This window comes from Condylura cristata, unplaced genomic scaffold (genome assembly GCF_000260355.1).
Source record: "Condylura cristata isolate star-nosed mole 26May11 unplaced genomic scaffold, ConCri1.0 scaffold00016, whole genome shotgun sequence".
NCBI lineage: Eukaryota > Metazoa > Chordata > Mammalia > Eulipotyphla > Talpidae > Condylura > Condylura cristata.
The window spans coordinates 541,017-563,323 of record NW_004567117.1 but is presented as its reverse complement, the minus strand read 5'-3'; the positions used below and the strand labels follow the sequence as shown (position 1 = coordinate 563,323).

At 39.8% G+C, this 22,307-nt stretch overlaps 1 protein-coding gene across 1 annotated transcript in view; it reads left to right on the top strand.

The window, feature by feature from the left end:
- The window catches only part of LDLRAD4 (low density lipoprotein receptor class A domain containing 4), a 486,732-nt gene that overhangs the window by 428,909 nt on the left and 35,516 nt on the right, over nt 1-22,307 (top strand). The window contains exon 5 of the mRNA XM_012725845.1: nt 14,044-14,198. Within this exon, the coding sequence (XP_012581299.1) occupies nt 14,044-14,198 (155 nt within the window). The remainder of the gene's footprint in view (nt 1-14,043; nt 14,199-22,307) is intronic.

The following is a 22,307-nucleotide window of genomic DNA, read 5'->3' as shown; positions in this document are numbered from 1 at the left end:
GTGATTTTTTAAAGATATATTTATTTATGCATACAGAACTGGGGTACAGGCCAGAGATGCAGAGGAGGTGAGAAGGTTCGCCAGACACAGAGTGGGGAGCAGAACAGGTTGACTGATGCAGTGCACTGCTGAGGGGAGCAGTGAGTGGGTCAGGAAAGGTCTGCTGCATCAAGTGGGTCACCTCCCAGACAGGGATCGAACTCATGCTAAAGTGGCTTTGTAACAGGGTGGTCCCTAGGAAAAGGGGAAGTTCTAGGTTCCCTGCCCCACCCAAAAGGAGGGTGGAGCTGATCAGAGAAAAGGAGAGAAGAGAAGGAATCTGAAGAGGAAGGAAACTGGATGGAGAGCCAGGAGACCTAAGGAAGCCACATGGAGCAAAGGGAGACATGCGATGAAACCGTGTTTACTTCTTGGCCCTTGGCTGGTTGAAAGCAATGTGGGTGAGAGACCCTTGGGGAGGTTGACTATGGCAGTGTTTATGTTGATTTTGATTTTGCTCTTTTCCTCCCAGACTTGTCTGGCCATTTCTGACCATTTTCTGTGGGTCCCGGCCAGAAGGTTCTTTAGTCTTGTGGTTGGCTTTCAGGCCTTGCTTTGGACCAGTCTCTTTTGTTTTGACTTTTGCCCACGAGGGGATGGATAACTTAGGTGTTTGATTTAGAAATTATATTCTTTGTCTTCTGTGTTGTATACTCACTGTATAAAAGTCCCTTTTCATTAAAGTCTTATATGTTTTGTCTTGAAGCGGGAGATGGCAAAACCTATCTAGAGCAGGCAGATTTGAGGGTTCAGGGGTGCCCCTCTCTCCCTGCCTTGTAACAGCTTTAGCTTGTCAGTGCTGTGCTTTAACCTGCTGCACCACCAGGGAGGGCCCGAAAGTAATTTTTTAACAGATTTAGCAGTAAGAATAAACAGTGAAAAAAAAGAGTAAACAGAAAGAGCAAGAGATTAATTGGGTCACCCTTGTGACCCAAAGGTACAGTGATAAAAGTTGGTCACAAAACAGATGGAGTAGAATAACCTGCAACTATGAAAATTTTAAGATGTTGATTTCTTATAAATTAAGTAAGCATTTTAAATAATGATAAAGCCCAGCATATATTATATACAACTGTTTCAAAGTGCAAATATTAGCAAATGACAGAACATATTTTTAGGTCTCACAATGTTAACTAAATCCCTGATTTTCAAAAACAGACTTGCATGACAATTATATGCAATCTTGTGAATACACTTTAAGGATTTGATTTTAGAGGATCTTGTCATCCTGAATAAACTGACTAGAAAGTTTCCCCAGATGGCAAGCACTGTACCAGGGCTGCTGAGACAGAGAGAGCCAGAGACCTGTGGCAGGCTGGAGTGGGATTCTCACTATTGCTTTCTGAGACCATTTTAATCTGCAGGGTACCTGTGTATGTGGGTGTGCTCCCACCCACCTAGTCTCCTGAGGCTTGCCCCCTACACCCAGCCCTGTGGATCTGAGAAGGATTCAGAGGAAAGTATAACACAAAAGAGGAGAGTTATACTTGGGGAATCGCTGGAGGGAAAATAAAAAACACTGCCTTGATTAGCACTTGCTAGCACACACAACTGCTAATGTTCCTGCTGAAAATTCCTGTTTCTTTTCTGCACATGAAATCTCTGAAAATTCTTGGCAATTCTTTTCTTCCTTTCCTGCCCCCACTGCCAATAATTAGAGCATGAGGTAGTGATTCTTCTAGCCAACCCCAGGGCCTGACTATGACATCAAGCCCAGACACTGCTTTTGGCCTCAGGTGATGCATGGGGCCTGGTTGCTGATGTAACTGTACTCCTTGCTAATGCTGGTAGTAACCAACAGCATTTAGTTTTGCTTTGACAACTCCTCCTACAGCCAAAACTATTATTATGGTCTCCCACGTGTCATTGCTGTTTACCCTAAATAAGGAAAAAACAAGGGCTATTCTGGGTGCAGAGCAGTGCTTGGGGCGGATTATTTGCAAGATTATCATTACACATTGCCCCTCTCACTGTGGACACATGGAGATTTTTATCCAAAAAGCAGGCACACAGCCTGATTTTAGGTCTCTTTGCATAGCCCCAGGGCCTTAGAATACACTGGAGATATCTTACACAGTTGGAAGCAAACTGTTTAGACCTCAGGGGAGAAAAATTGTTTGCACAAAATGAAACAGGAAAAAGCTCCCTCCTGAGAGATGTCTCTGTTTTCCCTTTGAATTGCCTTTCCTTATTACCTAGGATTTCTCTCATTACCTAGGATTTTCTCTCATTTCTGAACCTTGCAAAATAAACCAGCACAGTAAGATCTTGAGTTCTTGAGCACAGTAAGAATCTTGAGGATTCTCTGTGGTGTATTTGTGCTACAAAGCACTGTGAAATAATGAGAGAGGTGAAGGTAAGAGGGAAAGAGGAAGAAAGAAAGGATTAAGAAAGAGAGAGAAAGGGGAAGAGCTGTCAGGGAGAAAGAGTGGGAGTGAGGAAAGTGTGAGTATTTCCTGCTGTGGTTATGAGTTTACCAGTTGCCAGAGCAGAGCTTAGCTGCATGAATTGCGGGATCTGCTCCTATTATATTTTGGGGGAGAGGAGAACCCAGAAGACAGCCCAGTTGCCTGGCTCCTGGCATGAGAGATACTGTGGGCACTCTAAACTGGACACTCTCTTGAAGCTGATCCACGCTAGAAAAACAGGAGCAGCTCAGCGTCCCTGCCTGTTAGAGCTGCCTGGTAAGCTCTCTCTTCTTCAACTCTGAAAGCTCACAGCAGAGATCAAGGGAAGAAATATTGTGGTAAGACTGGCAGATCCCCCCTTCCTGTGTTGTCTGGTTTGATATTTGCCTGTTAAAAAGATTATTCAATGTGGTAGAACAAGGTGACGGATCTTGCTACATTCCGCTTGTCTATGTCCCATGGAAGAACAAGCACATGAAATGCAGAGTAAATATGGCTGTATACTGCCATATACATAACATCGGAAGTTCAGCTGTTCACAGGATTTAAGACGCTGGACATAGGATCTGCACTGTGATACCACCAGCGTCCTGCCAGTGAGCTGCTGGTTTCTGTGGATGGCAGTTAGTAATTGGGAGCCAAAGTCTGTATCTGTGGTCAGAACAGCAACGTTTGAGTCTAGCATCTGGGTTGGGCCCCACTGATACGAAAGAGAGGGAGGGGGAGAAGGGGGAGAGATAGAAAGTAGGGGGAGCCTCTGTCACACTCTCCACTGGCTATAGCCACAGCTGTGAGCTGCTTCGAGAGGAGATGGTAGTAGCTGAAGGGATGCTTTAAACACAGGGAAGTGGGGAGAACTGTGTCACGGCTGGACTCCCCCTTGCAGAGGATTCGATTATGTTCCGTGAGCACCTAAGCAACAGCACACTGAAGGAGGCCCCATTTAAAGACCTGTTCTTGAGAAAAGGTACACTACCGAAGCCCAACGTTGGGCGATGCCTGCTCTCTGAGGTTTGTTGTAGTTGTTTTTGGAGTTTGGTTTGGGGACACAGTTGAGAATAAAAATTCTTTCTCAAGGAGTTTATGTCTATCTTGGAGGGAGGATCCTGAGGCCTCTTTGAAAGATGTACTTTAGGATTTTTTGTCTTCTCATCTGCAGTCTGTTTCTGTTGGAGGTGTTATGTATAAATACACAAGTTTTGTGTTTCGGATTTATTTTTTTCAAAGGCTCAAATGTATGTGAAGCTAAAGCCTCCCCTAAAAATTCTCTTACTCACTGCTAGACTCATGAGTACTATTTTTTTTTTCACTGTAAGTCATTAAAAAATAACATCCTCAAGGAAAGAAGTATATTTCAAGATGTGGATAGTTTATTGGTTCTCACCAGTAAGATTAGACATTAGGAGTGAGAGCTGTCACTGTGAGGGATACAGAGAGAGTTATCAAAAATGATGGTAACTGACAGCTAGCTTTGAAGTACTCTGAAACCACTGCTTTTAACTTGTGAATAAGACTTGTGCAGCTGTATTTGTTTTCTGATACTTTCCTAAATGAATAATGTGGGGGTGAGATGGATTTTAAATGAACCCAGCAGAGGGATTTGTGGTTTTATGTATATATTTTTCCATTTATAGTGTGGCAGAAGGAGATGCTTTTTAAAGGTTTTTAATTGGTCTTATGCCTTTGCTGTATTTTCAGAAAATCCTGTCAATCATTCTTGATCTGAACATATTTAGCTAAATTTTCTTTCTGAAAAGATCATGAAACTCTAGGTTCTAAAATGCATGGTAAAAAAGTTGTATTGGGCTTAGAACTTGACAAACTAAAGATATGTCACTCTAGCTGATTGGACTACCTAGAGGGTACCTACAGTGTTTACCTACAGGGATAACATAATCAATCTAATTGATACCAGCCAGGACCATCAAAGGCACCTGACTTTGGAACTGGCAGCAGGTGTGCCCTGGGGCATCTTATCCTCAGAGGGTCCATTTGACTATTCTGTCGTCATTTCTCCTCCCACCATAGATATCATCTCCACTTTTACTTTCCTTAAAAAAAAAAAAAAAGCTGTATGTAAATATGTGAATATCAATAGTATTCTGAACAAAGGTAACTTATAGTAACCTTAAAGTTCTTTTTTCCAGTGATGGTTCTCACTGCATTACAGTAATACTTGTTGAATAATTGTTATAGATTATGATACTCTGCAGTAAAACTTAAATACTATTTAAAGCTCTTTAGGCAATTGGAACTCCTTACAAGAATTTCTTCATCAGTTTATCTAAATTAACACTGACTTTGTGTCAGGCACATGCTACCTGCTATGGATTCTGTGGAAGAACAAGACATTGTTATAGGACTACATCAACAAAGCAGAAAAAATGAGCACTAACAGGGTTCAGATGCACAGAAGGGGCCTCCCTCACCCCAACTAGTGACTATCATCAGAGAGATTTTAATGGAAGATAAAGTAAGAGGTGATACCAAATCTAGGTATTTCTGTGAATGACTCTTTCCTTTTGTTGTTCTACTTGTTATGGGATAGATTGAAATAGTCAATACATCCTAAAGAAAGGAAAACCCAAAATATATCATTATTACAACTCTTACTGGTTAGCATTTTGAATATTGAGCTCTGTAATCATTCTTGTATCCCAGGCTGAATTTCCCCCACTTGATCAGTGTTCAATGAGTATGAATTTTCACTCAGCCATTGAATTCTCCAAGAGTATTTTTATGCCAACAGTTCACAAACTTGAATCAATTACAGTCATGTAGATTCCAAATCTTCTTCCTCCACCCATTTTAACTCCTACTTCTCAGTCTCTGTAGGATTAGGAAAGAATTTACCAGTCTTTAAAGAACATTCAACACCTTCAAATTATCATGGAGCAGTAAATAGAGTAAGATACCCCAAGGCTATAATTTTCTTGACACATCCATTTCTGCCCAGGAGGGCAGAGAGCACAAAAATGCATTCTTGAGTTCACTGTCCTTGAAACATGAAGTAACTCAGAAGAACTCCAGAGTAGAGGATACTTTAGGGTAGCCCCTGGCTTCCAGTGGCCCCAGCAGTTACAGCACTGAGGGTAAGAGGTAGAGTTGCTGTCACCAGATAAAGGAGAGTAGATGAACCAATCATGTGATGTCAGGGATTTGTGAGCAGCCTTCAGTCCTTTCAGTGACATCATGATATTCTGTATAGAAACTTTTCTGAGTACCAGTCAAGGTGTTTACTAGATTCGGTATAGAGACCCAGACTTTAACCCCTGCCCCCACATTAGAAGGGTTTAAATTATATGTCTGGAACTTAAAATAACAAATGTTTAGAAAATAGAGCTTCTGTGAAGAAAGATATATTAATGGAGGAAAGACCAAATGGGTATGGTATTTCACAAATAGAAATGAATGTTCAGTTGGGAACCTAAGGTGATAGAACCACACTACAACAGAGTTTTTGAATATAGTACATATTTTCATGCCTTTAATATGAGTCAGTTCAAATCATCATTGAATCAAGAATAGACCAACAGACCTCACACAATTTTTTCTTTTTCTGTAATGCTCTTCTTTCCAACTTGGAGATTTTTCTATAAAAGTAGAGAGATGCCATCATCACGATCATCATTGTCACCCCTCCTATTGCCATTGTCAGTCTAAGGGGACTATTAATCTGTAGCACAAGACCTGGGGGTCTGGAAATCATCATGCTTTGCCCCAAGAATGCTTTTATCTGCTTACTATAATTTGTACTCTGAGAACCATCTGGACCATTCTTGGACGACTATTTGTAGTTTCAAAGAAAGTGAATAACTTCTATTTTGCAGTAGCTAATGTCTGAAAACAATTAGTCGTCTATTTTCATTGACTAGTTTCAGCATCTAGTGGCACAAATTTCTAGCTTCTAACAGACACAAAGACCAGTGGATTTGGATAGAAAACCCAGATATAAACCCACAGGTTTATGGACAGCTAATCTTTGACAAAGAAGATACAATGGAACAAAGAAAGTTTGTTCAGCAAATGGTGCTGGGAAAACTGGGAAGCTACACGCAAAAAAAAATGAAACTAGATCACTACCTCGCACTATATACAAAAATCAACTTGAAGTGGATTAGAGACCTAGACACAGGAATGTAAAATACCTGGAAACTGTAAAATACCCAGAAGCAAAGATGGGCCAAACACTACATGACATATACTTCAGTAACATCTTTGAAGATACCACACAGCACCCAATGCAAAAATAGTGAAGGAAAGGTTAAATAGATGGGGATACATCAAGTTAAAGAGCTTCTGTACAGCAAAAGAGACATTACAAAAAACAAACAGACATCCCACTGATTGGGAAAAAAATTTCTCACACAAAACTAGCGATAAAGAATTGATCACAAAGATATACAACCAGCTGATAAAACTCAACAAAAATAAATACAACTCCATCAAAAAAGGGCAGAAGAACTAAAAAGACACTTATCCAAAGAGGAAATACAGATGGCCAACTAGCATATAAAAAAATGTTCAATATCATTTGTAATAAGGGAAATACAAATTAAAACCACAATGAGCTACCACTTCACCCTAGTGAGAATGGCACAGCTTAAAACAACAAATATTGGCGAGAATGTGGAGAAAGAGGAACTCTCCTGCACTGCTGGTGGGAATGTAAACTAGTACAACCACTATGGAAAACTGTTTGGAGTTTCCTCAAACTGCTAAACATGGAGCTTCCCTATGACCCAGCAATCCCACTCCTCGGTATCTAGCCAAAAGACACAAAAACACTGATTGGAAAAGATACCTGCCTCCCCCCATATTTATTGCTGCTTTATTTACAATTGGAAAGACATGGAAACAGCCCAAATGCCCAAAAGTGGATGACTGGATTAAAAAGATGTGGTACATATTCACAATGGAATATTACTCAGCAACCAAAAAAAAAAATAAACACATGTCTTTTGCAGCAACATGGATGGAGCTGGAAAAGATCATGCTTACTGAAATAAACCAAAAAGAAAAGGAAAAATACCAGATGGTTTCACTCATAGCAGGAGTATAAAGGACCAGGCAAGACTATAATACTAATGAACAACTATATATCAGACTTTTTATGGGGGTTGACTGGGGGATGGGATCAAAACCAGTGGAGGGAGGGAAGTAAACTGGACTATGGTAGATGGCACATGAATGATTTGGTGATGGGAAGCCCACGAGGATTACAACAGAGCTGGAAAAGGGCACAAAATGATGTAAAAATGAACTATTATATTATTTTTAAAAAAATTTCTAGCTTCTGTAGAAAGTTTTAAAAAGTGACAAACTAGGAGAAAATATTTGTAACACATGTAATAGACAAGCCTTTATGCAAAAACTGCTAACAGGTAAATGAGAATAACAAACTAATGAACTGATACAATTATGAAAAAGAAAATTATTACCAAAACATAGGTAAAGACCTACTACTAACAATTGGGGAAATATAAGCTGAAACAAGATACTTTTTCTCCCCCATTGAATTGGTACAAATGAAAAAGTTGAGTGCCCAGTGTTAATGAAAATGACCATTCATATGGTAAATTCTCAATAGTTATCTGCATTTAAAAGGATATGTCCTTGGGCCCTCCCTGGTGGCACAGCAGCTTAAAGCACAGCACTAAGAAGTTAAAGCCAGTTCAGCATGAGTTCGATCCCCACCCCAGAGGTGACCCACATGGCTTGGCAGACCTCTCCTGACCTGCCCACTGCTCTTCTCAGTGTACTTTGTTGATGTGCCTATTCTGCTCCCTACTCTGTCTCTGTTGAGTCCTCTCACTGCACCTGCACCTCTGGCCTGTACCCCAGTTCTGTATGCATAGATAAATAAATCTTTAAAAAAAAAAAAGGTTATGTCCTCAACCCAGAAATTTTGATTTTAGGAATTTTTTCTATACAGATACTTATATCCCTATGAGTCAACATAAACATAGATACTCCCACGCATATGACCTCATGCACATGCTATCTTGGTTATATTAGAAAAAAAGATAAGGTAAATATAATATCTAAACTTGAATCTCCTGAACACTGTAAGCTCCAGCCTATCCATACTCTGGAATAGATAGCCACCATAAATAATATATTCTTGAAAGATGTCTGTAATGTTTTAATGAAGTGAAAAGTAGGACATTGTATTTATACAATAATTCCATTCATTAAAAAGATGAAAACCCCCATGGGGATTACAACTGAGATGGAAAAAGGCACAAAATGATATAAAAATAAACTATTATATTATTTTCAAAAATGAATAGATGAAAACCCTTATTCAATGGGAAAATATACAGCTACACCTCTGTTAAATATACCCTCATCTTTCCAGGATTGCTTGGAGCAGGTGGGGGTCAGGGAGTACTCCAGGCCTACCAACGGAAGCTTATACATAATATGCTATTTTCTTTTATACTGTTTAAATTCTTAAGTAGGCTTCATTTTTGTAATAAAATTTTGATTATTATGTGTGTATACATCTTCATATATATAAATGTATATGCATACTTACCTACACACACACAAAAAAAACACATCTAAAACTCAGATTTAAAAAGATATTTATCTGAAATGTCTCTATTCCCTGATATATATGGTTATAATTTTACTCTCTAATATAAATTATTTTTGTTTTAATTGAAGTAACATTGGTTTATATCATTCTTAGTATTGTGGAAATACAGCATCTCCCCCCTCAGGTGTGGTCACCATAGCTCACCTACCACCCCAAAACCCAAGTCCTCAACATATGCTGTCTGCCCTAGACTACCTCAGTTCTATAGTCAGCACTAAAGCATTGGTTTTTACATTTGTCATTGTCTGACCCTTTGTTGGTTCACTATATTCCACATACAAGTAAAGCCATCTGTATTTATCATTCATGTGCCTGTTGACTGATAATCTGTAAGTCTTCTTTGGAGAAGAGACTATTTAGCTCTTCTACCCATTTTTTGATTGAGTTGTTTGTTTTCTCTGTGTTGGGTTGTTTGAATTCTTTATAGGCCTTCCATATCAGTCCCTTTTCAGACGTATGATGTACAAATATTTTCTCCCACTCAGTAGAGTCCACTTTGTTTTAGTTATGGTTTGATTTGCTGTGCAGAGCTTTTTAGTTTGATATAGTCCAAGTTATTTATATTCTTTTATTTTCATTCTTGCTAGCAAATTTTAGTAATGTTTGTTCCCTTTTTTAGAGAATATCACTGAGATTTTGATAGGGAATTCATTGAATCTGTACATTGCCTTAGATAGGATGGCCATTCTTCCAGTCTATGAGCAGTGAATATTCTTTGTGTCTTTATTTCTTTTAACAATGTCTTATGGCTTTCTTTGTGCTGGTCTCTCACATCCTCTGTTAGGTTTATTCCTAGGTATTTGTGTGTGTGTGTGTGTGTGTGTGTAGTAGGATTGTAAATAGGATCATTTTCTTAATTTCCTCCTCATTTTCATATAGGAAGGGAACTGATTTTGTGTATTGATCTTGTAATCTGTCACTTTGATGAATTGGTTTATTGTTTATTTTTTAAGATTTATTTATTTATGTGTACAAGAACTGAAGGTACAGGCCAGAGGTGGGAGGGAAGGGTGTGAGAGGAGTCACCAGAGACAGAGTGGAGAGCATAACAGGCAGATATACTGAAATACACTGCTGAGGGGAATAGCAGGCAGTCAGGAATGTTCTGCTGCACATGTGAATTACCTCCCTTGGTGAGGATCAAACTCGTGCTGCAGTGGCTTCAGATAGCTTCACAGTGCTGTGCTATAACCCATTGTACTGCCAGGGAGGGTTTATTATTTTAACTAGTTTTTCAAAAAAGTCTTTAAGGCTCTCTATATGCATTGTCATGTTGTCTGCTAATAACCATAGTTTTACTTCTCTTCCATTTGGATTCATTTTATAGCTTTCTTTTGTTGAATTGCTCTCCAAGGACCTCTAATTAGATGCTGAAAAGTAGTGTGAGTATAAACATCCTATTCTTATACTATATATCAGTTGAAAGGCATTCAGTTTTCCACCATTGTAAGTTTGTCATATATGACTTTTATTATATTAATTTATGCCTCTTTTATCCCCAGGTTTTTTTAGGGTTTCATCATAAATGGATGTTGAATATTACCAAATGCTTTTTTTAGCATTTATTGATTGATATCATCATATCTTTCTTTTTGTTGACGTGGTAAATTATGTGAACTGATTTTCAGATGTTGAACCATTCTTGTTTCCCTGCTTTACTACAGAGTTTTACATCTGTGTTCATTAGGGAAATTGGTCTATAAATTTCTTTTTGTGTGTGTCGTCATTACTTTGTTTGGTATTAGTGTAATGTTGGACTCATGAAATGTGCTTGGAGGTATTCCTTCTTTCTCAATTTTGGAAGAGTTTGATCAAGATACATATTATTTCATCTTTAGAAGTTTGGTAGAATTCGCTTGCAAAAACCATGTGGTCTGGGCCCTCCCTGGTGGCGCAGTGGGTTAAAGCACAGCACTAAGAAGCTAAAGATACTTCTGCATGCGTTAGATCCCTGCCTGCCCCAGTGGTGACCCACATAGCACAGCAGACCTCTCCTGACCCGCCCGCTGCTCCCCTCAGCAGTGTACTTCCTCAGTCATCCTGTTCTGCTCCACACTCTGTCCCTGGTGAATCCTCTCAGTGCCCCTGCACCTCTGGCCTGTACCCCAGTTTTGTATGCACAAATAAGTAAATCTAAAAAAAAAATGTAGTCTTGGACTTGTTGGGGGGAGCATTTTGATTTCTGTTTCATTTTCTTTACTCATTATTGGTTTATTCAGATTCTCTATTTCTTTCCTGTTCAGGCTTTGATAATTGTGTAATTCTAAGAACTTGTCCAACTCTTCTCAATTATTGAACTTGTTAGCATATGTATATTCATGGTAGACTCATTATCCTCTGAAATTTTGCATTATTTGTTGTAACATCTCCTCTTTTATTTGTGATCCTATTTATTTGAGTTTTCTCTCTTATTTATAGTGAGCCTAGCTATATTTTGGCAATTTTGCTTATATTTTCAAAAAATGTTTTTGTTGTCTTTTAATTTCTATCTCATTTGTCTCTGCTCTGATTTTTATTATTACCTTTTTCCTGCTGGCTTTGGTTTCTTTTATTCTTCTTTTTCTTGTCCCTCAAGAGGAGAGTTAAAATTATTTACTAGAGTTACTTTTTGTGCCTTGATATGAACATACATATTCCCTTTTGGTAGTACTTTTGCTGTATCCCATAGTTCTAGAAGGTTGTATCTTCTTTGTCATTTCTCTTAAAATATTTTTTTTCTTCTTTTATTTCTTTATCAACCCAGGAGTCTTTCAATAATGTATCTTTCAGTTACCACACATTAGATATTTTCCCTGCTTTCTTTTTAAATGAAGTTCTAGTGCTATATATTTATAGTCAGAGAGGATATTGGTATGCTATTGGTCTTCATGAATTTATTGATACTTGTGATTCAATATATTATTTTGATATATTAAGTTAATATAATGTTTCCCAATGTTTGTTTTTCAGAATGGATAGTAATTGCATTCTTGGCTGAAATTTTTATCTTCAAGCTTTTCTATCACTCTGATGCATTTTCTCCTTGCCCATGCTGTTTCTTGAGAGAAGTTCAATGTTAACCTGATTAGAGTTCCTTTGTAGGTTATCTGCTTCTTCCCCCTTGCCAACTTTAGTGTTCTGTCTTTGCTTTAAAATCTTGGAAGTTTTATTACTATATTATTTGGTGTACATTTCATTTTGCTTTTGTACCCAGGGGTTCTTCAGCTACCTAGATTTGTTTATTTCCTTCTCTGGGTTCAAGAAGTTTATCCTCTACTACTACTTTAAGTAATTTTTCTCCCTTTGGAAGACCATTTTTTCTAATGTTACCTTTCCTTATGGAGTTGGACATTTCTTAAAGGGTTTGTTAATTTTTATTTATTTACTTATGTGGCTTCATTTCTCTTTTTCTTCTTCTCCCTTACTTGTTTATTTTCATCATCAAGTTCACTGACTTGCTCTTCCATTCAGATTATCTACTTTCATAGCTTTATGTAGCATTTTTAATTCTTCCACTAAACTTTTTATATCCTACAATTCTGTTTTCTCATCATTTTCCATCTTCTGTTCTTTTTTTTTTTAGGACATTTGTTTGTATTTTCTAAATTTTCCTGTTTTCTCTGTGTTCTTCAAATTTCCTTCTAATGGCAAATTTAACTTCTGTTACCTGATAGTAGAAACCTGTCAATATTCTTGGATTCTGGAGATTTGTTCTCTTTCTGTGGAATAGTGTTCCCCTAAGGACTGATGTTGTCATTTGCTGAGTTTTTCTTTTCTCTGTTCTTTGCCTAAAGAGCCGTGGTGCTGATTATGCAGCCCCTTCTACTTGGGGCCTGGGATTGCTGGCTGTTGGGTAGGGTCTTGGGGCCTGTGGCTGTTGGTCTGCCTGTATACTGAGGCCAGGTTCCAGGCTCCTTTACAGTGGGATCCATATATGGTTATAATGCTATGGCACAGGTAGTCAGAGTTTTCAGGTACTTTTCACCTTTTTGCTTTTTTATTACAATGTTGTTACATAATTAATGCTACTCTGGAATCAAAATTAGATTATATTTTCAAAATAAAATAATTTAATAGAAAAAGTCTACCGATATTCTTAAACACTTTTAATAAAAATTTTTCCAAATGAAATATCAATATACCCCAAAGTTCATAGTTATGAAAATATAATTTAATTGCTTTTCTGCAAAGTTATCTGCATTTCTTTCCATAGTTACAAAAAGATGACATAGAAAAACATTCCGCAGGTTAAGAAATTGGCCCATGAACACTTGGACCAGGAGCCCTTATTCTAATAACCATTTTCCTCCCTTTCCACATTCATAAAGCAATAGTTATTTTTGAGGAAAGAAAATGAAATTGTCAACTCCAGGGCATAATTTAATCCGACAGAGACTTTATGAGTACTGTGTACATACCATGATGATGTGCTTTGGGAAACCTGACTCAACTATAAAGATGAGTTTAACTTTCCTATAGAAACTGCACTGGGAAAAGCTACTTTAATTTTATTAGTCTTTATTAAGGGGTATGGAAAATGCTACCTGGCATAAAGGGAGTGTGAGTTTTATTCCCCAAGATATTGCAGAACTTGAGGACCTGGGAAGGAGTAGTCAAGCTGCAGCCTCTGGCATGACTTTGAATTCCATGTGAGAAATGGGGCAGTGATAGCACTACACTCTCGAGTTCCCTGAGAATCAATGGAATATTTTTCCCCAAGACCGTTCTCATTATTAAATTGCAGCAAAGCAAAGTCTGAACACCAAAAAAGGCAGAGGGTCAGAGGCCTGTTGGATAGAACCCCATGCCTGGATCTCCTTTTGAGGAAGTGGTATAGAATATCAAGTTGAGCAGTGATCTTGGGAGCAAATCATCTCTCTGATGAGGTGCTGTGAGGACCAGAGGCAGGCAAGATGTCTCCAATACCTGAGGTTATAAGAGAGGAGTGCCTTGAAATGAAGAATATCTTTAGAACAGGGGCATGTGGCTAAGACCTTTCCTCTTTTATCACAGCGGAGCTGGAGTTTGCCCAGATCATCATCATTGTTGTGGTGGTCACGGTGATGGTCATGGTCATAGTCTGCCTCCTGAATCACTACAAAGTCTCCACACGGTCATTCATCAACCGCCCAAGTCAGAGCAGGAGGCAAGAGGACAGGCTACAGTCGGTAAGTGTGTGCCTGGGCCCTTCAGGTGCTGCATAGGAGTCTGTCCTGGCTCCAAAGGTGAGACCAGTGCTGGGCAAGGGTCTCAAAGCAGGACAGCCTCCCATGTCAAGCCACTTTGGCTTAGAGGTACTAGAATACCTATCAAGTTAATAGGCATTAATTTTACAAAATGAACATACCTGTGTAACCAGTACCCATTCTGGAAAGAGATGTGCCAGTTCCCCCAGAAACCCACTCATCCCCCTTCCAGACAAACTCCCTTTATAAGGTCCCTATTACCTGGACAACTGTTGGCTCAGATTAGTTTCATCTGCCTTTGAGCTTTATAACAATATAGCCATCATATAGAAAGTACTCTTTTGTGTCTGGCTTTTTGCGCTAACATACTTGTGAGATCACCTAAGATGTGACACAAAAAACTGTTCTTCAGTGTGGTCCCCTGGGGAAGTGTTCCAGTGATCAGTAATGCACTTTTCTTTAGCTACCTTCGTCTGTAAGATTCCTTGGGTCAGCAATATGTGGGAGAGCGGGAAGGGTGGGACAAATTAGACTTGGCCTCCTTGAGTGGATTGGGGTGGGTTGCCTTATGTGGGGGTGTTCATTGAACAGCCCATAGCAAGGTAAGTGTGTTCTGTCAAGTTTTTAGCTACTTACCCTGAATCACCCTTCTCCTCTAGAAAGTTAAACACCTACATTGCTAGTTTTCTGTACCTGGGAGACCAGGAGATACTGGAACTTTCTGTCCTGAGTTGGCTTCATTATCTCTGATTCTGCTAACTTTTAGTGAAAGATTTAAGAGTGATGACTTTAAGCAATTACAAATTCTTGGCTTTGGTGGTAGGCATGGAGGCAGAATTCCCCCTGCAGTACCCCACCCCTCAGGGCATGTGTCAGGACTGGGGCTATCTGATAGCTGTTGTAGGGCAACTGTCATGGGTCTAGGGGAATGGTCATCCTAGAGGTTGTGGTGGAGCAGCAGCCAGTCCTACTCAGAATGGCAGAGTTACACGCATAGGAGCTGCTAATCTGTTCAGTTAGCTACCAACTCCACAGGGCCCATGGGTGGAGCTCAGGTTTGCTGAGTAGTTTGTATCTAAGGCAGGCAGGAGGAAAGGATGGAACTGCTATGTATTATCCCACAACCCACATAGATGAGCTAGGATGCCATAGGAGACTCCCAGTGTTAACCCTAAAAAAGAAACTCTTTGCCCCTCTTGTTTTATTTCATCCGTACTTTTCCCCTTTTTGTTTCCCTATGTCCTTATTCAGACTCACAGAACCCTCAATAGCCCAGCTGCATTGCTTCTTCCAAACCTTGAAGGGTTTTGTAGGAATGTTGTCACCTCAGCAGTTTGGTACTCAAGGGCTAACTTGTCCATACCCATTAAATAATGTCCTGTTGTCTGAGATTCTCTACTCTTGTATAAGATCAGCCATGATACCTGAAGGAGGGAACTAATTCCTTTGAATTTCTGAACACAAAATGCATGTAATTCTCCTGAATTAAGTGAGAGGACAGGGAGAAAAATCTTGTCAAATCAGCAGTCTGAGGACCACAGAAGAATCCATGTTCATTGCTTTGCCTAAGCTTTAATCAAAAGATTGTGAGTGCTGACCCCTAAAACTAGATAAATTTATCACTCAACATCAGCAGGCAGCATTCTAGTTTCTACAAAGTAACTTAGGGTTACCTAAGTTCTCCATCTTACACTTTCTTCTCCAAACTCCAAAGTGCTAAAAATTGCTGCATACAGAAATCTCAGTGCCTGGTTCCCCACCCACCCCTTTCTTGCCTTGGAGGTACCTCTTTTCCACTCCAGCTCCCATGGGTAAGGGGGCTCTTTCCTCTACTCCTCAGTGCAGATCCTGCTACCCTTGCTGTCATTGCCTCATCCATTGTTACCTAAGTACCTACCCAGTGAGGGGATGGGCACCCACAGTCATACGCCAGCAAAAAAACATAGCAGGAAGGCAATTTACAATGTTTACATACAAAAATATGATTATTTTTACTTGGAATGCATTTCGTTTGGAAGTGGGTTTGTAGCGAGGCCCACTTCAGGGGGCAACAGTTTGTCCTGCTCCAGGGGCTGCTGGGCTGCTGGGCTGCAGGGCCTTTCTTTCTAAGATGGTCAGTATGTGACTTTTAGAAGTCCCCTCAGGGTGACACACTGCATGGCAGGAGAAGACAATTATTACCTAGTGATATGTCCACAGAGGTCTGTAGCTAATTTTGTTAATGAAACTGAGAGTGTATACCCTCAGAGTACCCTCACACAAGAAAAGGTAATTCCTCCACTACTGTGCACTTTTGTTTATTTGAATGACCCTATTCTGGTTGCTGCTGCTCACTGCTTGGATTTTCCTCATTTATGAAGACAGAGTGAATTTGCACAGCCTAGCAATGGGCTTTGATGAGTAGACTCAAGATCAATTTTGACATGTAACCAGACAAGTCATGCCCAGACTATAAAGTCCACTCATGATAAGGACTCTTAGTCCTGTTTATAGCCCAAAAGGGCAAGAGAGAAATCTAGATGACCTTGTGGTAGGCCACATGTCCACCTGTGGAGCTCCCTCTCCCCACAGGTTTTTCCAGCAATGTCCACCTTGTCACGTTAGACATTATTCCCTCCTAATAGCCATTTTTCTCCCCTTCCTCCTTTCAAATAGTGCCAGTTCCTTTAATACAATACCAGAAGAGTAGTCTGATTAAAATTTACACTCATGGTCTCCGATGCTGTGCAGTGTTGCTCTCTAGGGGACATTTGATGGTGTTGAGAGACATTTTTGGGTTATTACAGTTCAGTGAGGGGTGCTACAGGGATGCTGTAAACATTCTGTAACATACAGCCCCCATGAAAAATAATGACCAGACCCCATATATTGGTGATGCCCAAAGTAGAAAACTTCTGACATCGGCAGGATCTAAGCCCCCACCATTCGAGAGGTGCCTCCTGACCACTGCACTGAGATGTCAACAGAGTAAGAGAACACTTCCCACCAGCACTGGGTAAAGGGTTGGAAACCCACAGGGAAAGTGTGTGATCAGAGGGTCTTGGTCTGGGATTCTGCCTTTAGAACAGTGCCCTCAGCAGTGTCTGCTCTACATTGTTCATAGTCACTGGCTGGGCATGAGGCAGGGGATGAACAGAACAATAAAGAATAGTAAGACCTTATTGTGTCCTGGTCATGTTCAGCCCTAACATTCCCCTTCGCTTCATCAGTGCCCACCTGGTAATGCTATTTGGCATTTTCTTGGTCTTATAGGAGGAGGCCAGGGTCTTCAGTGGCTATTAGTGTATGTATGATGTGACAGTAGAAGGGATTTGGGATGAAACCAAGGAACTGCGGGCCCTTACACACCAGGTTTCCCAGCCCATGTGTACTCAGCAAAACACATAAGGCAGCTCCAAGTTCCCCTTCCAGTGTATCACCCCCAGTACTCTAAAGCGAGTGTCTGTGCCAGCCAACCTCCTCCTCCCCTGAGGGACTTAAAAGGAGCTAAGCAGGGGCTTGGCTAGAGAGCAAGGCAATATACTCTGACAGTATATTGGATGACTTTCCTCCCCTCTGGTTTCCCAGTGGAGTTAGGGGGAGAGTTGTTTTTTTAAGGAACATGTTTCCAGGAAAGGTGGATATGTGTTTGAGGTTACTGCTGTGTACATGTCTTCACTTCTGTGGTCAGAACACCAGAAAGCTTCTGCCATTTTTTGGGCATCTGAGCCCTGACTTCCTGGGAACCAAGTGGCAGCTGTGAGTACAGGGCGCCCTCTGCTGGCCTCACTGTGGGTGAGCGGCTCCTGGTTCTGAACTTCACACTGCTGGGACCCTTTCAATTGTCCCAGCCAAAGGCCAGTTTGTTCTAGAACCAGGTGAGGTCACCAGAAGCTTACTAGTGAAATGTGTGTTTAACTGATGTGATAAATTCTGGGCTATCAGCTTCTAGGTGACACTGTTGTTTAATTTTATTTTTATATCAAGTTGGAAAACTTGATAGCCACGCTGGAAAAGTAAAATCATACTTGTAAAAACCCTCAAATTGGTCAGTTTTTAACCTTTGGATTATATATTTACATATTACCACTCTTTCTCAATATATTTACATAAAATCCATGATCTGTGTTCCCAAAAATAGAGCACATATTCATGTCAAGAAAAATAAACAAACAGCAATTGGATTTTGTTTTCAAGAAGAGGCTAAACATATAAATGTTTTGACTGGGTTGAGGGAACTTGACTTGTGTGGCCCATACTCTTCCTCACAAACAGGTTTTCCTTTCAACAAAAAGGGGAAAGTAAGATTGAGGCTAGTAAAACAGGGTCTCAGTAACTCTGATATATGGCATTCATGTATCAGACATTCAGGGAGAGTCTTATAGAAAATGGCAAGTTGGACCAGTTCCTCTTTGGGAGTAAATACTAGGCTTGTCCTGGTTCTGGGAGGTTTGCTTTGTGTAGTCAAAAGCACCTTCCCTCATCAGGGTGGTAACATCACACAAACTCAAAGTGGAATCCTACCTGATCTCTGCCTTTTCTGTCCAGCAGCACATTCAGAAAGCACACACTTTCTGTGCCAACCCTCCTCTGCCAATGGAGCAATAGATGGGGTCTGTGCCCTCCAATGTCAGCAGCCTTCATTACCACTGTCTTTGAGACACTTCCAGGGGGCTTGGAGGTGGATGGGTACTGGCCCTGAATTTGGTGGAAGCAGCCATTTTGTACAAAACAAAAATAGCAACTCAAGCTTAAGTTAAATTACATGAAAAGTAAATGCTGAAATAACAGTAAGTAGGTCTATGATATAAATCCACATACATTCATTGTGAGGTAGCTTTAGCATGTTTTTATAGCCTGATCTTTGAAAATGTCTAGAATTCTTTTCATTATCTTTGACCACCAAGTTATAGGAAAACCAAAAGAGGGGCATAAATATTCCAGATACAGCTCTGCTAGATATTTGCACAAGTTGACAGAGCTCATCTCTCCTGCAGAGAAACCGTGTGGCCATTCCCCATGGGGCCACTGTTCAGGGTGAACAGTGGGTGGGACTGCTGAGGAACAAAACTATTTTACTTAGTTTGAACCATATGAACTTTGCTAAGTTTGAACCATATAAATCCAAATATCTGTATAGGATATGTGCATACCCAGAGGCCCTCCTTGAAGAAGTTGCAGGCTTGTCCTAGGAGATTTTCTGGGTATGTACACATCCTATACAGATATTTGGATTTGAAGAACCCAAGTTTCTGCACCAACAAAGGAGATGGCGGCTTCCTTGTCCTCCTTCCCAACAACCAGGGGACTAAACAAGTCACCTCCTTAGAATATTACTCAGCAATCAAAAAGGATAAACTCATGCCATTTGCAGCAACATGGATGGAGCTAGAAGGGATCATGCTCAGTGAAATAAGCCAGAAAGAAAAAGAAAAATACCAGATGGTTTCACTCTTAGGAGGAATATAGAAGAATTCAAATATGGAATGAGGGGTAAAAAAGTAATTATAATAAAGTAAATATCAAAATCAACAGGCCACTTTAAACCAAACATTCTGCAGGAGGGCAGAAGGGAGTAGAATCAAAACAGGGGTGGGAAGAGCACAAAGGATTAGGGTGATGGTACATGGGTGACCTGGTAGTGGGAATTTCATGGGGACTATATCTGAGATGAGAAAACATACATCTCACAAAAATGGAAAAGGATGTAAATACACACACACATATATATACACAATAAAAACTTAAATTAGAATTTATTTCTATTGAAAGTCAGCATGTGGGGCCATACTAATTTCTGTACTTGATTATCACTCCCAGGCTTGTGCCAGTAAGTAGCAGCCACTTGGGTGAGCATGCTCACCTTTCGGCTGAATTCTCACCTTTATTGGAACCACAATAGTGGGTGGGATGCATGACCATTGATTGCTTTCATAGTGGTGGTTGTTAGAGAAATTATTCTTCTGTACTTTCTATCTTAAGGGTTAAAAACAGAGGTAGATTGAGAGGGCCACTGATTTCTTCAATCAATCAAACAATCAAAAAAAAAAATAGGAAAGAACGTCTTTTGTTGAGAGTGTTCCTATGAGATCAGGCGTTCACCCCAATTGTGTCTTCCCCAACAGGGTGTAGTGTTGCCCATGCCTAGGAGGGTGTGTGTGTTCTTGGCCCAGCTAGCTGGTCATCTCTCTTCTTCTTGCCTGGAGTCTGTGATGAAGAGAGCAGCAGTGAGCATGGATTCCTCTCCTTGGACTGTGGGAGTGGTTCTGTTGTAAGGATAGGCATTTTCAGGCAGATAATTGACCTCCAAGACTCCTGAGAAACAGCTCAGAAACCCACTATTCCGGGCCCAGAACTTGCAGTATCTGAAAACTGCTCAGCCTTGTATTTTAGGGCCCAGTAAGGGCACACACCTCATTCCCAATGTGATAGAGAAGCTAGAACTGCTTTTTCTAATTTCTACTTACTTCAACCTGGTTAGAAAACAATAATAAAGCAATATAAATTAACTATTTTTAGTAAGGTGCAGAGGGAAAATGACATGGTTTTACTAGGTGAGTTGTTGATATTCCAGACTATAGAGAGTCATATAGATTCATTCAATTTGTATGAAAAATGGCAGGACAGTTTCCTTGTGAGTAAGGCAGATTCTTGCTAAACTATAAGACTAGGAATATTTGTTTTCATCTTTATCCAATAACAATTCTCCACTCTTAATAAGCTGCTGGAACTGCATTATCAAATATCAAGAGCCATCGAGGGGTAGGTCAGCACTGACTGTAAACCCCAAGCGTTGGTTACCAACCACCAGCCATACTCTCTCTTTCTGAATGAACAAGAGTGTTCATATAGTCAAGCTGCCCGACTGATGATTTAAAATGCTTTACTCCTTGATGTATTTAATCGGAGCATTAGAACATAGGTAATTCTAAAGGTTTTAAAATGAGAATGTCTCCCTTTAAGTAAGAGAAACAGGAAGCCAAGTTGCAGTTGCACCATAGATTCTCCGCTGAACAAAAGTAAATACACCTTTGTAATAGATAGTATTTTGTCATTAATGCAATGTGAATAATTCAAATAGTCCTTTGACTGATGTTGCCATCACTTAAAAGTTTGGAAATTACTTTCAAAATTTGCAGGTGATTTTTTGGAAATTTTTCAATGAAAGCATTTCTTTGTTAATTTTCAGTAATAGCAGGTCTTCCTTTTCCTATGTATTCTTGAAGAATGGATTACATTTTTGGTACCAGGCAAAACCCATTTAGCATTAAATCTTATTAATTATGTGATTGGTGGAGCTAAATGATACAATTTTGGTGCAAAGCCAAGTGTGACTTGATTAGTAAGACTGATGCTGTCTGAGTTCCAAAGTGATGCTATAGAGAAAGGTCAGGAAGGACACAGACTAAATGACAGCTGCCTCTGGGGAAGAGCCAGGAGGTAGACAAAGGGAGTCTGGTCTGTGTTGTTCAGACTTTCATGGTAAGAAAGAACTCATGTATTTCATGTGCGTTAAAAGAAAGCCTCTCCTCATATTAACTGTGAACATCTGTACGGATTTGAATGTGGTTGGTATTATGACATAAATATACTAAACACTCTGTTAAATAAATTTGGTGAAAAATTTTATAAATGAATGTTAGTAACCTTTTAAGTATAAAAGGCATTGACATTAATGATCCAATGGTAAGAATTGTTTGGTTTGTTTTTATCTAGTCCTTGAAAGTGGGTATGGCTTATTTTATATACTTTATTTATTTATTTGCTTGTTTGTTTACTTATTTATACATAGAAGAACAGAGATATAGGGGATGAGAGGATTCACCAAAGACAGAGTGGGGAGCAGACGGGCAGATTTACTGAAGTACACTGCTGAGGGGAGCAGCAGGAGAGACAGGAGAGGTCAGCTGTGCCCTGCATGGGTCAGCTCCCTGGCCAAGGGTCAAACTCAGGCCTTAGTGTTGATAATGCTGAGACTTAATCCCTAAGCGACCAGGGCTTATTATTATTTTTTTTAATCTTTATTTTATAAGTTTATTTTTACATCATTTTGTACATTTTTTTCCATCTCAATTGTAATCCCCGTGGGTTTCCCATCACCAAGTCACCCGT